This window comes from Gambusia affinis, linkage group LG12 (assembly GCF_019740435.1).
Source record: "Gambusia affinis linkage group LG12, SWU_Gaff_1.0, whole genome shotgun sequence".
Lineage (NCBI taxonomy): Eukaryota > Metazoa > Chordata > Actinopteri > Cyprinodontiformes > Poeciliidae > Gambusia > Gambusia affinis.
Genome location: NC_057879.1, coordinates 11,143,523 through 11,167,120, shown reverse-complemented (window position 1 = coordinate 11,167,120; position 23,598 = coordinate 11,143,523). Strand labels below are relative to the sequence as shown.

Sequence of the window (23,598 nt, the reverse complement as noted above, 5' to 3'; positions counted from 1 at the left end):
ACTTTTATTTTTCCAACCACTTGTATTGCCCCCTGAGCAATGGCACCCCTGGTGGTGAGCCATATTCCTCACACCAGAAAGCACCAGGAAACAATAATACTAAATTGTTTTTCCCATTTAATTGTTGCAACACTGAATGTTTGTTCATCTAAAATTTTAATTTAATTCTTATTAAACATGTAGCTTGCTGAATGGCTCCGATTAGTATGTTGCTCCAAAACTCCTTTTGGACATGCTGGATCATGAATAAAGGCGTAAAACCTTTGCACGAATCCAGCATAGAAGATAAAGTTACACACCAAAAAAAGAAAAAAACAAAACAAACACAAACATCTCCAAAGGAAAAGAAACCATTTATTACATTCTCAAAACCACTTATAATGTATCCGGTTGGACAACAATATATATTGAGCTGTGTGACTGTTATTCTTGAACTAGTAAGATACCTGTAGTACATTTTGTCATTCAGGGAAACTAAAAGGGGAGTCAAACTATATACTCTTTTTTTTGTTTGATGTTTTCCTAAATGTCTTTAGTTAAAAAATAAAAAACAAATCACTGACTTTACGAGACCAAAGGTGGAGACACATGAGAAAAATGTGGATAAAAGACTGACGAATAACTGAAAAATCACAGCAAAAGAAACATGAAACCCTGATAATAAAATTTCGTTTGAACACTAACTGACTTTTTTTTTTTCCGTTTTGTTTCGTTTTAAAATCCTATGAATCCGAACTTGATTGTTACAACATTAGGACAAACAAAGACGGGCTTTGACACTTTGTGGTTAACATTCACAAAAATAGAGCTTACGTCCACAGTGATTATGCTTATGGGTCTTAGGTGCAAAGGGTGTGAGGAGTACAAGGCTAAAAAGATGACACTTGCAATAAAGGGACAAGAGATTACAGCTATCTCCCTGAGCAGCAAGCAGAGGGTCCTCATGTTCTGCTCAAAAACGACACAGCACCCCGAGTAAGACATTGTCATCACCTTCGGAACAGTGTGTTATGTACATGAATGAATTGTAAACAGTTATGGCTGATTTTTTTTTGTGGCAGACATGGAGTAAAAATAATGAACAAAGAAAAAACTGAAACAAATCGACTGAAGTCTTACTGGCATGGAAGCAAAACTCAGGGGGGCAGCTGGTAGCTCTGTCTGGCCTTGGACTAGTGTCAAGTGAGAAACAGGAAAGTATAAGTGCTTGATATTTGGAAAAGTGTCGGGTGTAGGACTAAAGGAGAGAAACTCCGAATGTACAAAATAATACAGTTGCACCAACCAGCAGAGAGGTTTCATGATGCATAAGGACCATCGCAATCCCAGCCTCGAGCTAGATGCAACGCTTTCGGCAAAACACAGATCCATCAACGTATTTCTGCCATGCTGGATGCCTGTCAGAAACATCTGGCAGTGTTTCCTCTGTCGCTATGCAGTCCGTTAAGTCGTCTTTTGGCTTGCTGTCTCCCTTGCTTAATGTCTGCGTTTGTCCTCTTGTCTCTTTCAGCAGGGGTGGGCAGCAGCAGTGCAGAGCGAAAGCCAGCAGTTCAAAATGCAAGGCATTTTTCTTTCATTACTGTGTGCGAGTTTGCTGCCTCTCCCCTGCTATGATAAATCAGCAACAAGTGTCCACCCCCTCGCTTGCAGGATGGCCGTCACTTTGCTGTTGGGCCAAGAGGGGGTTGCTGCAGTGGAAACCTGAGAATACTGCCAAGAGAGGAAAAAAATCATCCAGAAAAAAAAAAAATAAAAAATAAAAAAAGAGTCCAAATATCTGTTGTGCCTCCATATCCGCTTTACTGCTTTTTCTTCCCCTACACACTCTTACTCTTTCCATATAATCACATAGATATCTATTTACATTCTTATTTAAAATATTTTTTTTTCTTATAAACGTGTATATAAATTAAAGATAGTTTCATCTTTTCCTGTGTCTAAGTGGCATTTACAAGGAAGGGGGTTTGTGGGACTGAGGTTTTTTCATTGCATTACAAAAGCCTATGAAAAGGCAGCACCTAACACTATTTACTGTGAGTGAAACTGTGTTTCTATGTGTTTTTCTATGCATGTCAGAAGAACCTCTGATCTGTGATCTTGGTCCCTAAGTGCGGATCAGTGAAAGGATGCATGGAAATGCATGTGCATCCCTCTGAGATGCATAACATTGAGAACTTTTGACTAACATCTGCGCCAATATTGACATCGTGCCAGTTCCGTGTGAGAAGCTTTGCTTTCGAGTGGCAGGATTGTACATTCATCGTTGTTTGGTTCTCATTTGTGCACTGGTGCTAATAGAAGAGGTACATTCATAACTAGTTCGGCGATCCCCAGTGGATCAATGCTTAAATATCTTTTAGAGCTTGGAGGTGTTACATGCCATGTGGGCTGCTATGATTTTATTAAGGTGCCCACACACTGGTTTACAATGCTACAATTTGCAGTAGAGCAGGAACATGTGTGGTATGTAGTGTAAGGTGCTTCGCCTGCTGCTGGGATAGTGGAGGACTACTTTGGGAGACTGAGTATTTATAGTCCTGGATTGTCTCTATAACCGCTGGTTTTCTGTCGCTCTCTGTCTCACGTGTTCCCCCTCTACTTTCTATTACACTCTCCTCATCTCTCCTGTTTTATCTCTCTGCCTAGCTGTCGGTGGAGTCCGGCAGAGGCATCTCACTGCCGAACACTTCCCGGTACAGAGGTGGAAAACTGTAGGCAGTCTCTGGGTGGACCAAGCGGAAAAACTCCAGTTTATCGACGTGGAGATTACAGATGGACTTCATTATGGGCAGCTTAGACAGCATCTGTTAGAGAAAAGAAAGCAATTCAAATCCAATGAGCATATGTATAGGTTTAAAGTCATGGTAAATGGTTATTTTTAAAAGTATGGCAAGCTATTTTAAATACACACCTAACGCGATATGCAGTGAAATGAAGAAATGAAACTGAAATAAAGGAATTTGTTCTTTGCCGTTTATATTGCAAGACTTTGAGAAAAGTTAAATTTTTTAAAAAATTAACAGCAAAATTGAATTGCTTTTGTTGTGTGTGTGTGTTTTTGATCGTCTGGTGACACGTGTTTCCCCTGTGAGTCTTGATTTATAAAGTGAACAATAAAAGTCTAATCTCCCATCCTGGAAAGTTTCTTTGTTTACACAGTTGTTAGCTTTTCTAATCACTCTTTTATTGTGGTCTCCATGAAGGGTGTGTATTTAATCTTCTTCTGTTTGAAGTGTGCTGCTCTGGGCTGTGCTATGTTGGCTGAGTATTTTAAATACTAATACTACTTTCAATTTATTTTACAATCTGAAATTTAGATGTGTGAAAAACAACAATGCACCCAATTCTACAGTGTTCCAGTTGCGAAGAGAAAAATGGAAACATTTGCATAATGTCATTCTTAGCAATCAGGCTCTTTACTTCTAGAAATGGTTGCTAATAATGCTAATTTTTCTGCATTCGAACTCCATAGAAATTGCTTGAGTTTCTAGTTACTAGAAACTCAAGCGATTAGAATACCTATAATGCCAATATGATACTGATGCTCAAATTTACTAATATCTAAAACTTGGCCAACCTTTCTTATTAACAGAGTTATGTTTGACAATTCTAACATTTGGATAATAACACCTTAGCAGTAAAGAAATATTGTCATAATTACCATGAGAGTGCATGCTAATGTAGTCATTGAATTAGAATATTCCAATGAGAATCATTTGCCAGGCCAAAAATGTCTTTTCAAAAATAATTATATTATTAAATGTCGTGTTTTCCTTAGCTGCAAGGAGAAAATAATCACAATTAACAGAAATAATCAGTTTGTGAGTAACTGATATAAGGTTGTTTTACACAGTGAATTGAGTTACTGAAAAAAGTTAACTTTTTAATAATATTCTATATATGTTAAAACACATCGAAGTTCGAGGGCCATTTTCATGAACTCGCAACAGACCAAACCTTCAAAAATTCAAATCTAATGAATGTGTTTTCTGCATGATAAAGTCAAAGTAGCTGGTTTGAGTTTGTGTTTGTGTTTACCTTGTCCAGTTTCTCCTCAGAAGCACCACTCTTCTGTAGACTGTGCTGCAGAGCCAGGTAGACTTTCTCTTGGAGCTTCTGAACCTTCTGACCTTCTGTCAGCCAGGGTCGATCTACAAAAGCAAATACTTTAAATACAGTTCAGATTGCAGATTTCACAACAGCACTTTAAACTATTGAAAGAATGCATTTTATCTGTTTGACAGATGATTTATGCATTTAACCAAAAGGTTCTTGAATGGCAGAAATGCTGAGATCTCTCTCTATATGGCCATTTAACTACTGTGAGTTCAAATTAATAATTTGTGAGAAGTTCATTCAAAACCTTTACTTAAGTGATTATGATGCATGCTAAGTTGTTGCTTTGTCATAAAAAGAGTGAAAGGCTGAGAAATAGAAATAAAGCATGGAAAAAAAACATCTGCTAAATAATAATAAAAAAATCAACATAAACTTCTAATAAAAATATTATATAATATTTAGCTTTGAACTTCTTTTTTCATATTAAGACCTTTTTGTAATATTACAAGTGACAGAACGAGACATAATATTTATGACAATATTTTGCTAAACAGTGTGCATATACTTTCAAGAACTCCATAAATGCTTGGATACAGAGAAAGAGGATAAAAATAATTACCAGGTGACAGAAGAACAGCAGCGCTAAACAGGGCCATTTCCTCATCTGAAAGCTGCAGACGGCTGAGACCTTTTCCCAGCTCAAAAACGGCGCTCACCAGATCATCACACCCTGCAGAAACAACAAAGTGACCCTAATAAGTGACTAGATAACCAGAGACTCTGCCATTCCTTTTTCACTTCATCACTGAACTGAAATATAACCACCTAGGTTTACAGTGCAAAAATGAATAAACGATCCCTCTTTGTTTGCAAACTGTGAAAAACTAAACTTCTCCCAGGTTATCCGAGCTGTCATTAGGCCAGCGCACTGTATCTGCGTGAACTATCAAAATATAAATTCTTTAATTTCGCCCACTAGGTGGCAATGTAGCATAATGATGGTGATACTGAAGAAAAAACCTAGAGTTAAACATTTGACTTCTTTTCCAGGCTTGATCTGATTAAAGGTCATACTGTAAACAGGACTGCAACAAAAAGAAGTTTTTGTTCAATTCTTTTCTTGGAAAAATGAATTTAGCCAACTAAGACAACTTAACATTTTTTAATGGTATTACATGTAGAAATGTAGAAAACATTTCTCCGGCTTACTTCAGCCATGGACAACTTCAGACAGCTAAACACAAAAACGTTCCCAAACTGATCCTCACCCAGAGCTTTGAAGAACTGAGCCGAGGCAAATTTTCCATTGAAGAAGATGGTGTTGTTGTTGCTGTTAAAGGCGCGACACATGCGTATGAGTAGGACCTCCAGACAGCCTAAAAAAAAAAAGGTAGCCAGAACAGAAACAAAGGAATAGACATGGAGAGATGGAGAGAGAAGAAGAAGAAGACGGAGAGGAAGATGGAGGACGAGGAAAGGTGCAAAAATACTCCAAACATGCAAAAACATACAACAAATTGTCAATTTTGAGTCAAATTAGTGCACAGCATATACAAGACAAAATTTAACAAGTTAATATTTTAAAGGACAAATATCCAACAAGGTTTGTTGTTTAGTCCAAACCAGTTAAAAAAGGTAAAACATTGTCAAATATATGCAGAAAATTATAAATAATTAATTTTGTTTTCAGAATTTCCCCAGTGTTTAGAGCAGGTGTTTATTAAAACAATGAAAAATATTGTTTTTGTTTTTTTTTGTTTTGTTTTTTAAAATCATGTAAAATAACAGGCAGAGGTAGAAGGTTGGAGACAAAAAAAAACAAGAAGGAAGGATTTTCAGTTAGCAAGATTAAAACTTTGTTCACATTGAAAGAATTTTACTTTGTGAAAAAAGTGAGCTGGTATTTTGGAGCGTACACTGACCTGCTTTCAGCAAAATAATCTGATCATTCTGGCACAGGTCCATGAAGCCAGCTATGCGCTTGGCAAACTCCACCACATACTGGATGGCATTGGTGATGTGATGTGCGCACTGCTGCCACATCCACTCGGCCGACTGAAAAAGGTCACAAACAGAGAATTACATGGAGTTTACCTTGAATTCTATGATAAGGTGCAAATTGAGGAGCTGGTATCTTTTTGATGAGCTGTACTGTCTGTCGCTAGAAATAACCCTGAAACTATCTTGGAAGCTGGAACCCAGATTTGAAAATGAAATCATGCTTTAAATAACAGTGTTTATACTTGAAGGGGACAAATAGAAGAGTTTTTCATTGATGTGTTTAATACAGGTAGCCATGATGTTCTTATTTTTTCATCCTCAATAGATAATTGATATATAAGAGTATTTCCTCATAAGTACTTTTTAATTGTGGCGTCCCTCAGGGTTTTGTGCCTAAGCTGTACTGTGCTGTCTAGACTTTTCCATTATTTTTCCATTATTCTTGGTAGTTGGAAGTCGGGTCTGGGAATGAGATCAGATCCAATTTAACAGTTTTCAAGCTTCAAGTGGTAAAAGCCTCACACTCTACAAGGATATATACCACACCAACGTAACACCTATAATATGCTGGGGAATTACATGCATCTAAAACTTGACACTGACTCTTTCCCAAGAAATTATTCCACAGTAGTAAACAAGTTGTTTTTTACACTTTTATGAAACTCAATCACCGTGAAGGGCACAACATTTTTTTTATTTTGCTTTGTTTTTTTTTTTTTTGCTTTTTTGCGCACCTTGTTTTGGAAAACTCTGGTGTCTTCGGGTGTGTAATGTACCCAGGTGAATCTCTTCATATCCTCTGCGCTGTACTGGCATGTTTCCAAGTGAGACTTTACAATACTCTGAGTGATATGCTCTGGAAAGGAAAAATACACATGTCCAAAGTCAGTGTTGTCTCGCTCTAAGCATGTTTGAGGTCATTGTGGCACGTTTAGGGTTTGAAAAGACAGCAAAGGCCGACCTATAGCAGTGCGGTCTTAACATCTAAAAAATGACATAACTGTTAAGTTGATTTGCACTACTGAGTAGTTTTAACAGTCAATTTTCTCTCTTGTTTTCCTCCAGCTGTTAGATGTTTTCCTATTCCTCTGCCAGTAATAACACATTTTAATTTCTTCCTTTATTGGCCCTCAGAGCCTGCCTGAAAACAGCTCCCTTTAGCCAGCAACCATCTAATAAACCTGACTTGTACAACTCCTTAAGGTATCTTGTGACGTGAGAAAACGTATTTGATCCTTTAATGTGCACAGATGTGACACCGACACCATCCTTTTGCCTGACCAGGTTTGTGAACTGAAGATTAATTTACTGATTCCCTGTGTCACCATCATAACGTTGCCATTGTTCCACTTTATAGTTCAGTATAAAGTGCACCAGCACTATGAGATATATCTTTTTCCTTTGTTATCAGAGAATTATCCCTGCGTAGAAACGTAGTTAAGGATTAACCAATAATGAGCTCCAATAAATCAAATTGTGAAACAGGCAGATATAGGCTGTTATGTAATCTATAACTGATCAACTATGGTTTTATGTAGATAAATTACCTCCTGTTTTTGTGACTGTTATTGTTCAGCAAGAGGGGACAAATGGAGTATCAGTTGTTATGTTTCTGTTTTCAGTCTCACCGAGGTCTGTTACTGAGCAGTCATCAGGCAACTGGTCCAAAAGTGACCGTCTGCGTCCCAGAAGCGAGTGTGTGAGCAGGAGTTGGCTCCCACAGCTGTCTGCCGTGTCCGTTATGGTCTGCTGTGGGGAGTTCTGATTGGACGAAGAAGCGGAAGACGAGGATGAGGAGTTAGATGTGTTGCCGGTGCTGCCTCCTCCGCCTCCCAGCAGCTCCAGGCCGCAGTACTCGCTGGCCTCATCGGGCGTCAGCGGTAGGTCAAAAAGGTCGGGCAGTGTGGCGATGTCGTCCAGGTCGCTGAGGGTCGATGTGGACCCCCCACTGCTGTAGGAGCGACTCAGGCCCTCCTCGCCGTCGTCCGCCCCGCTGCCGCAGCCTCCATCCTCTCTGGGTAGAGACAGAGCTGAGGGGCCGTTAGAGCCCACACACTCTTGAGACTTCTGATGCTTTTGGACCTCGGCGTAGAGGCTGTCGCGCTGCTTCTTTGACATGCGGCCAAACTTCACAGCTGCAGGGAGAAATTGGATTTGATTGCAGTAGGCAGTCGCAGACAATCACTTCTCCACTACAGAGCCCTGCTTAATGAATGTTTACCATCTCGGCTCATGCCCAGAGCCAGACACTTCTGAAGACGGCAGTGCTGGCAACGATTGCGGTTCGTTCGGTCAATCAGACAGTTCCTCTGGCGGGAGCAAGAGTACATGGCGTTGTTCTGCTGGCTGCGACGGAAGAAGCCCTGCAAGCACAAAAAAAGCAAAAACCAGTATCAGATCTATACATCGCATACGAATCAGTGCATGAAGGAATTTGGGTAAAGTTGTGCTTTCTTTCTCCTTTACCTTGCAGCCCTCACAGGTAATGACTCCATAGTGGATTCCTGAGGACTTGTCCCCACAGATCTTACAGGGGATGACCTCGATTTGAGCTGCAGGACGAAAACAAAGCCAGACCAACCACACAGCTTAGAAAACTTGCACACTAATTAGTTTAACAGAGAGCTCCGCAGAGTACGATTAATGATCTATAAAAACATAAACAGTCGGCGTGTACTTTAGTGCTCTTTTATTATTTAGTAACACTTGAATACATAAACAGGACTAGACCTGCAATACTTTCAGTTTTTTTTTTATTTATATCTACTATTTCTATCAAGTGCATTTTTTTTCTTGTCTATGCTATGTTGTGCATCAGGCCTTAAAAAGAAAAGAAAAACAGAAATTACTTTCTTCCAGGAAAAGATGAACTGGTAATTTTCTTATTCAGACAAAACTAAGACTTTTACATGATGATGTGTTTGGTTTGATTTTGAACCCTGAGTCTCTCTCTGTCTGAGCAGACTTCCTCTGTAAAGATGAATTTTGTCCAGCATTGTTCAGACATGTTTAAACAGGTCCCTCAAAAGAATAGAACGAGCTCCTGTTACATGTAACACCAAGGATTTAGTTCAGAACAATAACAAAAATAAACTATGTGATCTTTGGATGTTGTTTCCTGACTTTCATCTTCAATAGATTTTAGCATTTTGTGTTTGATGGCAAGTTTTGAGGGTTTTAGAAGGAGATTACAAATCTCCAAAAAGGCCTGAAGGCTGACCAGTGTCCTTTGGCAAAGCTCTGAACACAGTAAACTAAGGTCTCATTCGATGAACCTAGTGTGTGTGTATCAGTGAATGTTAATGTTTGGAGTTCATGCTAGTGAAGTTAAAGATCTTTACTAGCACGAATAATTGCTACCACACTAGCTCCTTGCAATCAAATGTAATATAATCTGCTTCACTCATACTTCAGAAAAAAAAAAAGAAAAATCACTTTCTGTTTTGACTCTCATTTTCAGTTATGCAATACCATAACATTTAGTCCACAGCTCACACTTTGTCATCATTTTTGTTATTTTCTGCAGTTCTTAGCATTTTCGACAGACGTACAGCAAGGATGTTCAGGGAAAATGTGAGGACAACTTGTTCTTAATGTGTCCTGCAGGATTTATTCTCTTCTAAACTCCACGGAAAAGATATACAGCAGAGCAGACTTTCTAACAAGCAGAAATGTGAGTGGGGGGGGAAGCGCTCAGTCAGGAGGCAAGGCAAGCAAAGGGCATGTTATGGAAATTACTGTTTTTTTTTATTACAGCGCACTGAAAACAGCGAAAAAAAGCGTTGTGATATATGTTTTTATTTTCTTTTTTCAATGATACCAGATGCTGAAAAAAAGTCTTGAGCATGTATAAAGCAACATACAGGTCAGCAGAAGAGAAGAACTGTAAAACTTATACAGGCATGCGAATTTACTACCTGAGAAGAAATTCTCTGAAAGATTTGCTGGTACATTTGCTAATCATCTCACCTGCTAGACTCCTGGACATTTTACAAGATTGATAAATGGAAAATCTTGAGCAAAACCTTCAATCTGCTAATTTGCTAATACAGATTCCCTTTGAGGGCTGGTGTATTCCAATTTTGACTGCACTTTGTGTTTTTCTAAGCACCGGCATATAACTAAACTAAAATGCAATAAACTCTATTCTATGGGTAGAAAGTGGCAAGAATCCTTTAGTTTAACAAAAAGGAAAAAACAAACAAACTGTCAGTTACTAATCGAAGCCAGAAAACCAAAAGTTGGCAGATTGTGATCTCTGACTAATTTGTTGTTGTATTTTCAATTTTTTTTTAAGAAAAGCTCTCTTCCATATGCTACAATGTGAAAACGTGCTGATTGTTGGATCTTGGCAACAACCTAATTATTTTCTAGAACTAAACATGGGTGGGACACTTTCTCTACAGTAGCAGGCCTTTACTGATCCTAATAAAACTGCTTAAAATGGTCCAAACAACATGATTAAGAATTAGAAGTGTTCGCCAGCCTTCGAATCCCATCACCCAGTAGCTTAAATGGCCTAACATCATTTAGTCCAAAGAATTTCCACTGCGAAGCCCATGGGGCAATAAAATCTACCAAATATTAGGAGAGCGATCATAACATTAAGGCTGATACTTAATAGGCTTTGGGTTTCATTTTTGCGAGCTGTTATGTAACTCCTTGCTGCTCCTCACTAGGAGACCCCATTATAGCATTAAAAGGTGTAGACTTCCAGTTTATGAGTCTGGGAGCCTGAAACATGCCTCATTACCAGAGGTTACTGCATGTTTCAAAAGGACTCTTTGTAAATCCCATGCTGACGACAATAAGCAGCTATTTCATAGTGGAGGACTATGACATAACCCGACCCTTACAAAAAAATCCCATGAAAATCACAGGATTTAGGGAATAATCAAGTCCTTTTACATCTTTACAATGTGTGCCGCTTCTGATGTGCTTCCTGTTTGAATGGTGCATCTGTTGGGATGAGGGATGTGGAATTAACAATGTTGTCATTTTTTATATATACACTCAAGGATTAACTAACCATCTGGTAGTGAATATGAAAGTGCTCTTACATGAGCAGATATTCATTAGAAACTAATAAAAAAATAGGTTATGCCATCAGTTTCACTTTTAGTTTCAAACATCTACCATAGTGAGGGAGTTTACACAATGGCAGAGTGAGATTAGGCACTGTTCTCAGTGGGTCATTGTTGCAATAATAGAGTCACAGTTGCATCGTTTTATCAACAGTTGAACGCATATTTGGTAAACAACCAAGCTTATCTGGTAAGACGATGCAAGAGCATTATTTTCAAATGCCACTCTGTCTTCCAACCTAATGGACATGAAAGGCAGACATCCATTAATGCCATTTTTCACATTTTAAAAAGGTGAAACTCAAAACATCACCTGCTCAACATACTGTGCTGTGTCTTCTTCTTTCTAGACACACAAACACCAAGTTGCACACACAGCAAAAGCTTAGATAACACCATACGAAGTGTGGCGGTGCACATCCTTCACACGGCCTCCCCGCTCCCCACGAAGAAACCAGGCAGATAGGAAATCACATGACGACAGCACATAAGACACATGTACAAAGAAACCTTTTCTTCTGCTACAATTGCTTCAAGAGAAAGACGGTCGGTGCCTGGGTTTGCCGGTCAGAGTGATCTGATCGGTGTTGTGTGTGGAAAACTGTGGAGGAATTCAGAGGTTATTGTTGGACTCGTTGGAGTTCTGAAAAGCACAACTTTCCTCTTTCCTTTTTGTTCCACAAACGCTCGACTGTCTCTTTGCTAAAACTGTTGACTAAAATAGTCCAACTGATGAAGGCAGCTGCAGGCATGCAATGGAAAAACATCACCCTCCTCTCTCGGCTCTCTGCCCCTCCCGCGCCTCTTGATTATATAACTCCTGTCGGGGAGCATTCTTCGCAAAAGCTCATTGAGCAAGCTCACTCCAGCAGCACCGGCACCCCGCCCTCCGCAGGCTCTTCGCTTCCCACTGGCTGGTCGGTGCTGGCTACTGCCTCGGCACTGGCTGAGACATCCGTCATTCTGGGGCTGGAGCCTGTCAGCCCATGTGGACTGTTCTGTCCCACTGACACACTTTCTCACTGCAGGCAGGGAGGGAGGGAAGAGAGAGGGAGTGGAACCAGCACTCTGTCCAAACCAGTTTTAAGGTGGAGTGGAACAATGCTAAAGCTTTGCCACAAAGCATCTATGTGGTTACAGAATTAGCAAGGTTACGTAATAACAAGCTTAAAGAAGATACAAGTCAGTGCACAATATATATATTTACAGATTTGTCTACCTCTTCACCATGGAGTGCCAGTAACATGATACCACATGCGGTGTGACCGCCATGGAATGGGCAGTGCACCACACTCAAACTGCTCAGACCTCGAACTTGACTGTCTGCTTCCCACCCCTCTCTGTTCTCCTTTGACATTGAGCTTCTGCTTATTCTATTCTTGTGGTGTGCTGAGAGTCAGAAACACACAGATGCCCAGCCAACCATCCCAACCAGCTATATTACACACACACACACACACTACGCATTCTTTCCCAGCGTACAATCCTTATTTGATATACAAGCACAGCCAGAGTTATATTTTCTTAAAGCTTCTAGCCAGACATTTCTGTAATTTTTTTTTCTGTTTGCTTCACTGTTTTGTTGTAAATGATTAATTTACGGTGAGATTATTTACTCTCCCTCAAGTAAACTTTCAAAAGTGCGAGCCTTTGGTGACATTACCAGGCAAAGGGAGTCTAACTGGAGTTCTTTAGGATTTTCTGTGCTTTTCTTCTTTTATTTGCATGGTGTTTTGTATCTGTTAAGTTGTATTTAGAGCTGAAGCAAAATATTTGAGTATTATATGAGAACGCTGCATAGCTTTCAGACATATGTGGTAACAATAAGGCATTTTCTAAAGAAGGTCAGGCAGACTGGAATAGTGAGATTTCATTGTCAGACATTTTTATTGATGACATTGAGTCATCAATAGAACAAGCTGTTCTCCAAATTATTTGGGTTTGTTGATGAGTTCCAGTTAGTAGATAATTAAATTTTAATAACATTCACAGCAGAACTGCTGGTTTACCCAACAGAGAGCTTCACAATTAGTCCTGTCTGATCAGTTAGCCTCATTACAACCACTCCTTAAATGTTTCATAATCTCTGCTGCATGCCATTAAAAGTGGCTCATTCCCTAATAATGTTTTGATAATTCTCATGGCACTTGAAATGCCATTAACACAAAAGCAGATTTAAGAATGATCTTCTTCAATACACTTTTTAAAAACCTGACATTTTCAGAAATCCTGCAGTGTGAATCGTTATATAACCATGTTTTCATTGTCAGTATATGATTAACTGTGAAAAATACACCAATATATTACATCTTTAGTTATTTTACGTTGCAATATCTTGGCATTAGCCAGATTTAGAAGAAGGTGGGTTAGAGACAGTGTTGTTGACCCCAACCTCACAAGTTTACTTCACAAATACAAAAGACAACAGTGCGATGGTTTAACATCAACTTTGAGCTTTTTTTTAGGCCTGAAAAGATTCCAATAAACACAATGTCATCTCTAGAAATGTCTTTGTCCATGCAAAAGAATATACAATACCTATGTTAGAGTTGATAAGGGTGATGTAACGTAGTCACTGAAATCCACGGAGAACAAAAAAGAGCTGTGCGCATGTTAGCTGTTATTCTAGTTAGCTGTTATGCTAACTAGTTATGCCTGGTAAGGCTTAAAAAAAATAAATAAAAACCAGAAACATAAATATTGTGCAGCTTTAAGTGCAGCAGTAGTTGAAAACAACGCCTTAAGTGAATCTACATAGTTAAAGCCTGGTACTTTGACAATGTTTTGGGTTTTTTTTGTTGCCATTTGAGTGTTTAATTATGTGGATCTGCTCGGTGGCAAGTTCTGACGTTACCGGTTTTTTAATTCCACATTCATGTGGCATTCTTGAGATATTCCCAACTTGAGAACTTAAGAACAAAAAGAACGCACCATCAAACAGGCAGTTGTTGCTTGGTTTGTGTTTGGTTACATAGTCTAGTTGTGTGGGATATCTTGCATGGAAATCCAATACATGAGGACATCTCAATGTTATGACCCAATAAGTTTTAGAAACCTTGAAAAAGACTGTGTTTGTAAGACGCTCCCTCAGTAATTCCTTGCTGAAGTCCAGCCCAGGCTGCCAGGCTGAGGCATGTTTCGTTCAGACGAAGCCAACCCTGAGTCAACCCTTTCAGATCAAAAATTTCAATTAGTTTTTATATGTGTTCAATGTGACTCACTTGACCATAACCTGGTAAACAAACTAAACTGGATGCGCACAATCATAGAATTGAAAACAGGAAATAAACTATGAGGAAGGTCTGTAGCAAGTAGCTAACTCCAAACTTTGACTCTACCATCAACAGCTCAGAAGGAGAAATTTGTGTGTACTATTGTGAAAATCCAAAGGAAAGGCATTGAATATAATTTTTGCTTCAAAAGTGACGTTAGAGGCTGATTTCTAATCAGAATATGTGCTTCTTTAGCAATTAGCTGAAAGGTGTCAAAGGATTATGACTTGTGGAGGTGAAGCACATCAGACCAATTTAGCTCGCTGTCGATAATGGCGGAGAAACAAGAAGAATGATTACCTTTGACCCTGAATATCCCTGCTGAGCTGCGCTCAGTGTTTTTAACCTTTTGCTCTCTTGAGACACCGAGTATTCCAGGAAGATCAATACCAGCACCGCTTTTTGTTGCAAGCATGATGCATAAGGTCTGGAGGGGTTTAAGTTTGTCACAAAATCTGAGTAGACATCTGCAACAAATTATGACTGAGCAGAAAGGAAATGCAAAACAGGAACAGATTTTCCAGAATAAAGCAGGTGTTTTGAACTTCGGGGCTGCAAACCTTTACGCAAAGCAAACAAGGGAAAGAGATAGCTTCAACGGCCGAGACAAACACGCTGGCCTCTGACTATTTATCAGGCAGCTGAATGTACAAACTGGTTATCTCTACACAGAAGTAATTCAGCAGAGGGTCTGGCAGATTTACAGGAGAAAGAAAATCACTGACTGAGCCTCAAACAGCTCGCTTCGCGATGTCCAACGAGGAACGAGCAGGTGATAAAATACCTGACATGCCCCCTGACCAGTGCGTTACGCAGTCAGTGTGTCAGTGTGTCAGACACGATCTCTGATAAAGTCAAACACACCAAGCAACATCACACCTGACAACCTGCATACACATAAAAGTGCCATCTAACCTTTATAATCCTGGGAAACTGTTGAAGCACACGTAAATATTATTTCTTTCACAATGCAAATCCCTTATACATGAGTAACAACATGGTGACAAATGCTGATTGCTCTAATATGTGGTAGATTTCACACTTTTTGGTGAAACAAAATGAGAACAAATTCAGCCAAAGGTGGAAGTATCATGATTTGGATCTCTAAACCGTTTAAAACAAAAACAAACAAACAAAAAACAGCCTTTCTGTGGCTAAAGTGTGGGGAATAATTTCTAGATTTTATTTTCCTAAAATAAGATGTAAATTAATCTATTTTCAGATCTTGTTTTGGGGGTGGGGGTTGGGGGGGGGGTTTAAGATTCACATCTCTAACACTAAACTCTCATGAATACAGTGAAAGGGTGTTTCTGCTTTAACATAAAAAACAGTTTATGTTAAACTGGTAGCATCCTACTTTATACTTAGAGTAGGATGCTAAGTGTGCAGAATGTGTACAGTCTGGACATTCGCTGCTGGCGAGTTCGGTGGGCGCTTTCTATTTTAAAAGATGCAAATACCGCTGGAGGCTGAGCGGGGGCCCACAGAGGGGAAACGAGCTGAGCACTTCACTGGCCTCTAACACAGGTTCTCTGTCCGCGTGTGACACACGTCTTGTGATCTCTCACTGTTGCTATAAAACATTGTGTGGAAGTGCACAGATAGCTGACGACCTGCAGGAGAACAATCCAGAGTTCATAGCAAGCGCCTACGGTGGGTCAGCATGCCAAAACTGCAGCAGAGTAGACCACAGAACTTGTTCTGATTTTATCTTGTGTGCTCAGAACAGCATACAAAATGCTGACATGTATTGTGAGAGAGCAAACAAGAGGTTGTGTGAAGAAAAAACAAAAAAAAACTAAATTTTTTTGGCTGAGCTAGCTAAGAAAGAACTGCAGTTTGTTTACATTTGGATATCCGGCCAGAGAGGGAACCTCCCTCCACCAGAGGCCCCAATGTTTCTCTGTCTGTCCCCGGCCCCTTTTTTTCTTGAGCAAAAAAAATCAATTTCCTCCCCGACAGAGATAAGACAAGTCTCTTTGTAAGTCAACTCTAGTCTTGCAAAAAAGTAAAAACAGTGCAAGGAGAAAGACACGCAGCAACTTAAAAACATTAGTTAGCTAATATTGAGGGGTTACTTGAAAGGGGAGTGAAGCTGAATGTTGCAGCTTGAGTTTTGTAAGAAATGTTAGAGCCAGCCTAGTAAAACTAACTCCAAACTGAGCTACAGTTCAGGGCCGCCAAGCTAAGTAAGGAGGCAACAAGTGTACTAGAGTTGTCACAAAAGTCAAGCTTAGAAATCTAGTTATTTAAATGATACATTACTGGTAACAAAGTGATAACAAAGTAAAGTTGTGGTATGTGGAATTTAAAATGCAATAAAGTATCCAAGCTATTTTATTTCACCATCTTTCTATATAGTACAACGACATAAAGTGCAGAGGTAAAAGCACACAACGTTAAACTATGTGGAGAGCAGTAAAAATTGAATCTTTTTAATGTGAAAAACATTGAAGCTGAGGTTATGGTGCCATAAGTGGTCTTACTACTACGAAAGCCAGGTTTTGTATTTCACTCGGGAATGGTGTTTTACAAAAGCATTATGCTGTAGTGAAGAAGTTTCATTTCTGGTGCCAACTAGCAAAATACCAGTGACCCCAAATATCAATTCAGTATACAAGAAGTAACTAGCAAACCAATAAGACTGATATAATGGAGACAGAAAAAGCTAATATTTTTCTCTAAATTTGATTTTTTTTTATTGCAAATTCTTATCATATTTGTCATTTACTTTGACATCCCACATTTGTTCACTTTCAGAACCAAGTGGGTAACTGATTACGAACCACAGATTTGGATCGGGTATTCAGTAGGAGAGCCAGTGACTAAGTTTCTGTTGTATGTATTTTTTTTCTTAAATTCCTTTCCATTTTATTGTGTTTTTGTATGATTATATCTACCGACATCTCCGGGGCCTCATACAGTCTATAACTTCAGAAGCTGAACAGGAGGCCGCGTTCCTTAAGCCAGGGCAATATTACAATTTCTTGAAATAAAATTCACTCAAGAACCTTTTGGGATTTCACTGTGCGTAACGTTTGCGCCTGCAGCCGCACATGGCGCTGCGCGCTTTTGCCGTCACGAAGCTTCTCAGAGTCCTCCTCCCCTCCCTCCGCTGTAGATGCTGTATAATGCTCTGTGACATAACTAGGTCAGTGGAACAGCCGGGTTTCTCTCTCCCTCCGTAACTCACACTGTCGGCCATGCTGGCACAGCCATCGCACCACAACAACACCAAAGATTGATCCTGTGCAACCTCGGCTGTGCGAAGGAGCACTTTGTTAAATTTGGCAATCGAGGATTTCAAAGGAAAACGATACAATTCAAGTTCATAGGTGCATAATAAACACATAACCTCATAGTGGAAGCTCTTCCGTTTTACGACGCTAAACAAAGAGATGCAAAATAAAGGCGTAAAAAAAATCATCTATTTGATTAACATCGTAAGAAACTCGATAAGATCGATTACATAATAGTTTGGTTAACAACAACCCCCACGCTCCCCCTCCCCTCTCTCGTTGCATAACTTCCAACATGGATCCCCCGAAAAAATCCACAGAAGTCACAGGTGAGGTTTTTTTTTCTTCCTGACGTTTATGAGACCGCACCGCCGTGAATTGCCAAATGCAACATTGCGCGTGCAGGAACCACAGCCTAAGCCTTGTTCTGAATTTCATATAAAGAAAACACGCTGCCTCTGTTTATTCTCTTAATTTAAGCCTCACTGATCATCGCACTTGACGGGAATTTTGGTGTTTTAGCAGAGCGCCGCCTCCGGTTCTGTGCGGCCATAATCCAGTCAGGAGGGATTAGTGCGCACTGGGAGGAAAAGCGGGCGCTCTCTACAGAGTCCCCGTGCGCACACATGTGGCAACAAATCCAACCCGAAACAGGCAACATTATGATCCAGCATGGCTGCACAAGCAATAACTAATTCATTTGAACGTATTAATAAATGAGAAAAAAAATACCTTACCTCTCATTTTTGATGTGTTCTTTATTTGTGGGCAGGGCGGTGAAGAATCGGCTACATGAATTTAGTGTTGAAAACAGACGAGAGGCGAATAAAGCGCCGGAGCCAGACTAAACTGGCTCTATAAATATGAACTTATTCCCAACTGCGATCAGCTTTAATAAGCACGGCCTCAAAAACCTTTTTTTTTCTAAATAAAAGGAAAACAGAAAGTGGCAAAAATGAAGAAGAAAAGAAATAAACTCCTCTTATTTATCGCTCGATCAAGTTAGAGTAAGATAAAAGAGTGCAGGAAATCGCTTCGGATCTCATAGTAGACGTCCGTCGCGCAGCTTCTCCTCAACTTTGTTGTTTTGTGGTTTTATTTGACAGGTTGGATCCGCACGATGAAGGAGCGTTGTTTGGACCCCCCCTTTCTGCGCTCTGACTCTCCGCCTGCTTTCCTTTCCGTCTACCCTGCTAACCTACTTTCTCCAAGCGTGGACTCTCACATGATCTCACCGCCGTCAGCTCCTCCCGCAACGGGCGCGGGGGCGCGCAATCGAGAGCGCGTTTAAGGTGGCCTGGCAAATGATTAATTAAGTGCTACCGCTCTTTTTTTCCCCTTTTTGTCCAGTAGAGTAATGTGAGAAGGATCAGCTTCAACTCCTTTGAGCAAAAATTAGGAAGGTAATTACACCCGCGGTCAGTTCTGCTTTAATACTTCCCTGGCATTATGTTGCCCAAAGCAGCTTTATTGGTGCCACAGAGCAGGGTGCATTATATTAGGTAATGTCATACCTTTCTTGCTAAAGTAAAAACCAATAGCAAAACCTACCAAACGGGTCTTTTGTTAGACAAATAGCTGGTTCACGTCACATTGACTCTGATCTTGCAGAACTGGAAGTCTTAGCGTATTTAAACACCCTTTCCTTCCGCTTGCCTCTTTTCATTTTAGCCAGGCTGTCAGTTTTGATGAAATGAAGCAAGTGTTTTATTATGAAACCCTGAACCGAGAAGTTGTTATCTATAAAAAGATAAGCTGTGTAGAACCCACCACACCTTTGTTGCCCTGGTGATTGGTCTGCCTGATTTAGTGTGCAGACACAGTGCTTTGCAGAAGGAGTCACGCTTTTCACTTTTTTTTTGATCGTCTTAGAGACGAAAATGTCCGTGTGGATCCCCAAGACTTTAAGTGCTAGGGCAAACACGAAGTAGAATATGACTATAATGCTCATGGGAAGTGAGAGTTTGTTTCTTTTTTTGACCAATTAAAATCTGAAAAGTGCGGCAGGCATGCCTTTACTTTATAAAATTACTTTCTGCTGCATTAAATCTGCAACTGTTTCAAAGTCCTTCTCCAGCTCTGCACATCTGGAGAATGACACTTTTGCCCATTCTTCTCAGAAACATAGCTCAAGCTTTTTTTTAAAATAGTTTTTGTAACTTCATTGGAGGGAGAGTGTCTTTAAACATCAGTTTGGAAGTTTGGAACTGAGATTCTCCATTGGATGCAAGTCTGGATTTTAACTGAGCCATTCCAATACATGAACATGCTTTAATCTGAATTAGAGGTACTGACACATATTTTTAGATGTGTTTGATTCAAGAAATAGTCCATAACCAAGGCTGTGTAAACCCTGATTACAGAACTTGTAGTATCTCAATATTGGATACCCTATTTATCATGCATTGCTTTAGGCAAACTTTAAACAAAACTTAAAACTTTCTTTCAATAACGGTTTTATTCTCATCACTCTTCTATATCGGCCAGATTTGTGGAGTGCATGACTCTGTTTTGTTGACAGATTTTCTGCAGAGTATCATAGTAAAAGGAGGTGAATATCAACATAGGATCATTCTTTTGATTTTATGGCAACAAATATCAACTGATTTTGTGGACCTGTTTGGTGTTTATGTGCTCAGATCACTTGCACGTAGAGTCAATTTGAATCAGAAATACTGAATTGAATATAATCTCTGGCCATCTTCCCAGCGTTTGCTCACTCACTGTCTTCTGATGAATTATCTTGAGGGCAAGTGTTTCTTTACCCGGATGGATTTGGACTCGCAGACGTTGGGCTGATGTTTTGCATCTGTTATTCCAAACTGATGTAGTAACATGTCACGACTCCTAATATCTCAATTAAACCCATAAGTAATGCACACTTGCCAAATGACCCCCATGCCCCCTCTGGAGTTTGTTCTGCAAATTTTCTGCCTTCGTTTTATTTTTTGTGTGTGGGTATTCATTTATTTATTTTTTTTCCATTTGGTGACTAACTTGTCGCAGGCAAAGTTTCCAGCTCATCAGTTTAGATTTGCGGCAAAAACAAATGAGAGCAATTTTGAATCTGTGTATCTCTGCTCTTGGGCCGATTTTGTTTTCTGGGAACTGGAGGGATGATGTTACAGTGGCAAGCGGCTTTATGATGCAATGATCTGGCAGCGCTGTTATGAAACAGTTTGAAGGCAAAGATTACTCAAACTAGGTTAGTGGAGCAGCAGAGCGCAGAAAGCCAACAGGATCGTCACAGAATTACACAGACAAGCACAAACATGTTCTCTAACATAGGCGTGTGTATCTGCACAACTTTGTCCTTTGCCACTTCCCTCTGTTGCACACATTATCTGTTTTTATTTGTATACTTCCCCATCTCAGTTTGACACATTTGAATATATCCAAATACCACAGCCGGTTCATTTATGTGCATCAGCTAAAATCTTCTGCACAATTCTGCTCTCAGACGTCTGTCTGAGTCGTTTTCCTTCTCTTTCGGCCCTGCACCCTCACTCGTTTCCTCGTCGCCCTGCATCTGCCTTGACAAAGGCAGTGACACTTTGACCTCGGCTCTTATGTAACCGCTGCGCGCGGAGGGAGCGCGTGGAGGGGAGGGCCTCGGCATGGATTTGAGCACGGCAGACATTTTGTTGCCCGACAAAAAAAGTGGGAAAGAGCATGGGAGAAGACGAGACTCGGAGGGCGGGGTTAAGCTGGAGGACGTTTGGAAGGCTGCCAGCGACGGTATAACAGGATGAGGAAGTTCACTGGGGGTGTTGGGGGTGTTGGCTGGTAAAAATGAAACATAAATAGATGGACTGTTTGTGATAGAGGAGCAAAAAGGCAAAGCTGAATTTCTGAGATTACACAGAGAGTTTGAATGTTTTAAAGTACATTGTCGCCAGTGGCGGTCCGTGGGTGAATGTTGCCCTGGGAAAGACCCCTCCATCTGTGCTCTATATACATTGTGATAAGAATGAGAAGTGATTAGATGAGATAAGATGAGATTTTAGGAAATGTTTCTCTCAGTTTGTGGTTGTTTGGAAGCCATGCCAAGAAAAGGATTGAAAATATAGATTTCTCTTGGTTTTAGGGCAGTGAAGGAGGGAGGGAGACAAATTAATCTCAATTTAACTGGGTTAGGGGTGGAATTATCCAGTTCACGTTTGACTTTTCAAAATGTTTCAGATTTTAAACTAGAGCCAATAGTATAGGTCCAGATATCTTGAATAAAAACAAACAAACATGAAATGTGTTTCTTGAATGAAATACCAGCTTCCTTTTCTAACCGCAGTGTGCAACCATATTGTCTTAAGCTGATATTGTATTGAACCGACGACAACAAGCAGACAGACAAAAACCCTGCCCCTCATGTGTGCATCCCCCTGATTCAATGGCGCTCTGGGCAGTGAGCCATATAACCTATATCACAATTTCCTTGAGCAAATGATTAGTAAAATATGAAACAGGAAAGACATCCATCTTTGCTTCATGGCCAACATCGTGTGGTAATCATGATATGGAGCCGCTTCTGTGCGACTTATCTTTAACACACTTCATTTTGCTCACCAGCAACAATCTTAACATCAGGCGAGCAGATATTTTGTTGTTCTGCAGTTTTGTTAGGAGGAACGTAAGGTTTGCCGTTAGTCAGATCAAAGCCAGGTTTCGTCTTGTGACTAGGGTTGAATTTAAAGGCCTTGCTCACATCAAAGAGTCTTTGTAGCGACGGAGGGACGGACTGTAACTGATTGGCTGCACATGGTTCCAGCAGGGGCCCTTGTGGTCAAACTCTGCACTATCAGCTCTCCTCAAATTCCACTCGGACTTCTTGCTGGTAACACTGTGAAACATCCTCGTGCATTAATGCACAGCAGTGATTTAACCTTAAATTTTGCACCACCTCTACGTGTTGTTTACTCCCTCAGTGAGCCCACAGCACAAGCAAACATGCATGTCCTGTGCCAGTTGGTTTGCCGAGATTATTTCAGCCTCCCTCCATCTATAGAGCCGTAATCCCTCAATGCTTCCCCCAATCAGTTAATCTTCCTGCTCTCTTCCCTCTGGAGGCATAATTAATCCCCCTCGCCGTCCTCCCCCTCCACATCCCATAGGGCTGCGGCTTTGTAATCTGGAGCTGGAAGCTTCGCTGCATCACTAGGTCAGTGTGTCAGAGAGAGTGCAAACACTGTTCTCTCCTGCAGCAATCTGCTCATCCTCCACTCCTACCTCAGCCTTTACTTCTGTTGTTCTCATTCCCAGCTCTTTTATCTTCCCCTGCTTCTGCTACCTCGCTGCGCTCCTGCACGTCTGCTTCTTCTCCTTCAGTTTTTATAGACTTCGCCGTGTAGGAAGTGATGGAGGCTGTAGAATAAATATAAAAGTAAGGGTTCAGTCATGGGTTAGGAGGTGTGAAACCGAGCACTCAACCGCCTTCAGTTTTTAGCCGTCACTCAGCTCATGTTCTGTAAGGTTGGTGTCCGATGAAGATTTTTAAAGAAGCCTCGGCTTAAATGGAATTTGATACCAGATGAAAGAAGCACTGAGAAATTAAAATCTGATGAGAGCTTTACATAAGTTTCTCCATTGCAGCCATTAAGTATTCATACCTCTTGATCCTTACACATTCAGTGAATTTGAACAGATATTTCTGTGTTAGAGCAGCACAAAGTACAATGTCACTGTAAAGCGGAAGAAGCTGAAGGATTTAGTTTTTATGCCTTTCACAGCAGTAATGGGCTGCTACCAGCCTTTAGCATTTATAAACTAAAGAATTATTTTTGCAAAGTAGCCAAATCAGATAGGATGGACTAGAAGATCAGTTTTCAAGTCTTTCCACGTATTCTTGGTTGGATTTTGATCTAAACTTGGACTGGGCCGCTCCAACTCATGAATAAACTTCCCATTCCATTGTAGCGCTGGCTGCATGTCCAGGGTTGTTATCCTGCT

General features: G+C 40.3%; 1 protein-coding gene across 1 annotated transcript; it reads right to left on the bottom strand.

Moving 5' to 3' along the window:
* Window positions 1–334: 334 nt before the first annotated feature.
* Window positions 335–18,918, bottom strand: rorcb (RAR-related orphan receptor C b). The gene is made up of 10 exons (XM_044133268.1): window positions 18,393–18,918; window positions 8,527–8,612; window positions 8,282–8,423; window positions 7,689–8,195; window positions 6,795–6,916; window positions 5,982–6,114; window positions 5,328–5,435; window positions 4,679–4,789; window positions 4,039–4,151; window positions 335–2,804 (listed from the first exon to the last, which is right to left on the bottom strand). Exons 1-10 carry the CDS (start codon window positions 18,397–18,399, stop codon window positions 2,643–2,645), a joined length of 1,491 nt encoding a protein of 496 aa, XP_043989203.1. The 5' UTR covers window positions 18,400–18,918; the 3' UTR covers window positions 335–2,642.
* Between the last annotated feature and the right edge of the window lie 4,680 nt (window positions 18,919–23,598).

Coding starts and splice junctions, on each gene's coding strand:
- rorcb (XM_044133268.1), bottom strand. Junction 6,917..7,688: donor CTGCTCAGTAACAGACCTCG/GTGAGACTGAAA, acceptor TTTCCTTTCCAG/AGCATATCACTCAGAGTATT. Junction 6,115..6,794: donor CCAGAGTTTTCCAAAACAAG/GTGCGCAAAAAA, acceptor GACCTTTTTCAG/TCGGCCGAGTGGATGTGGCA.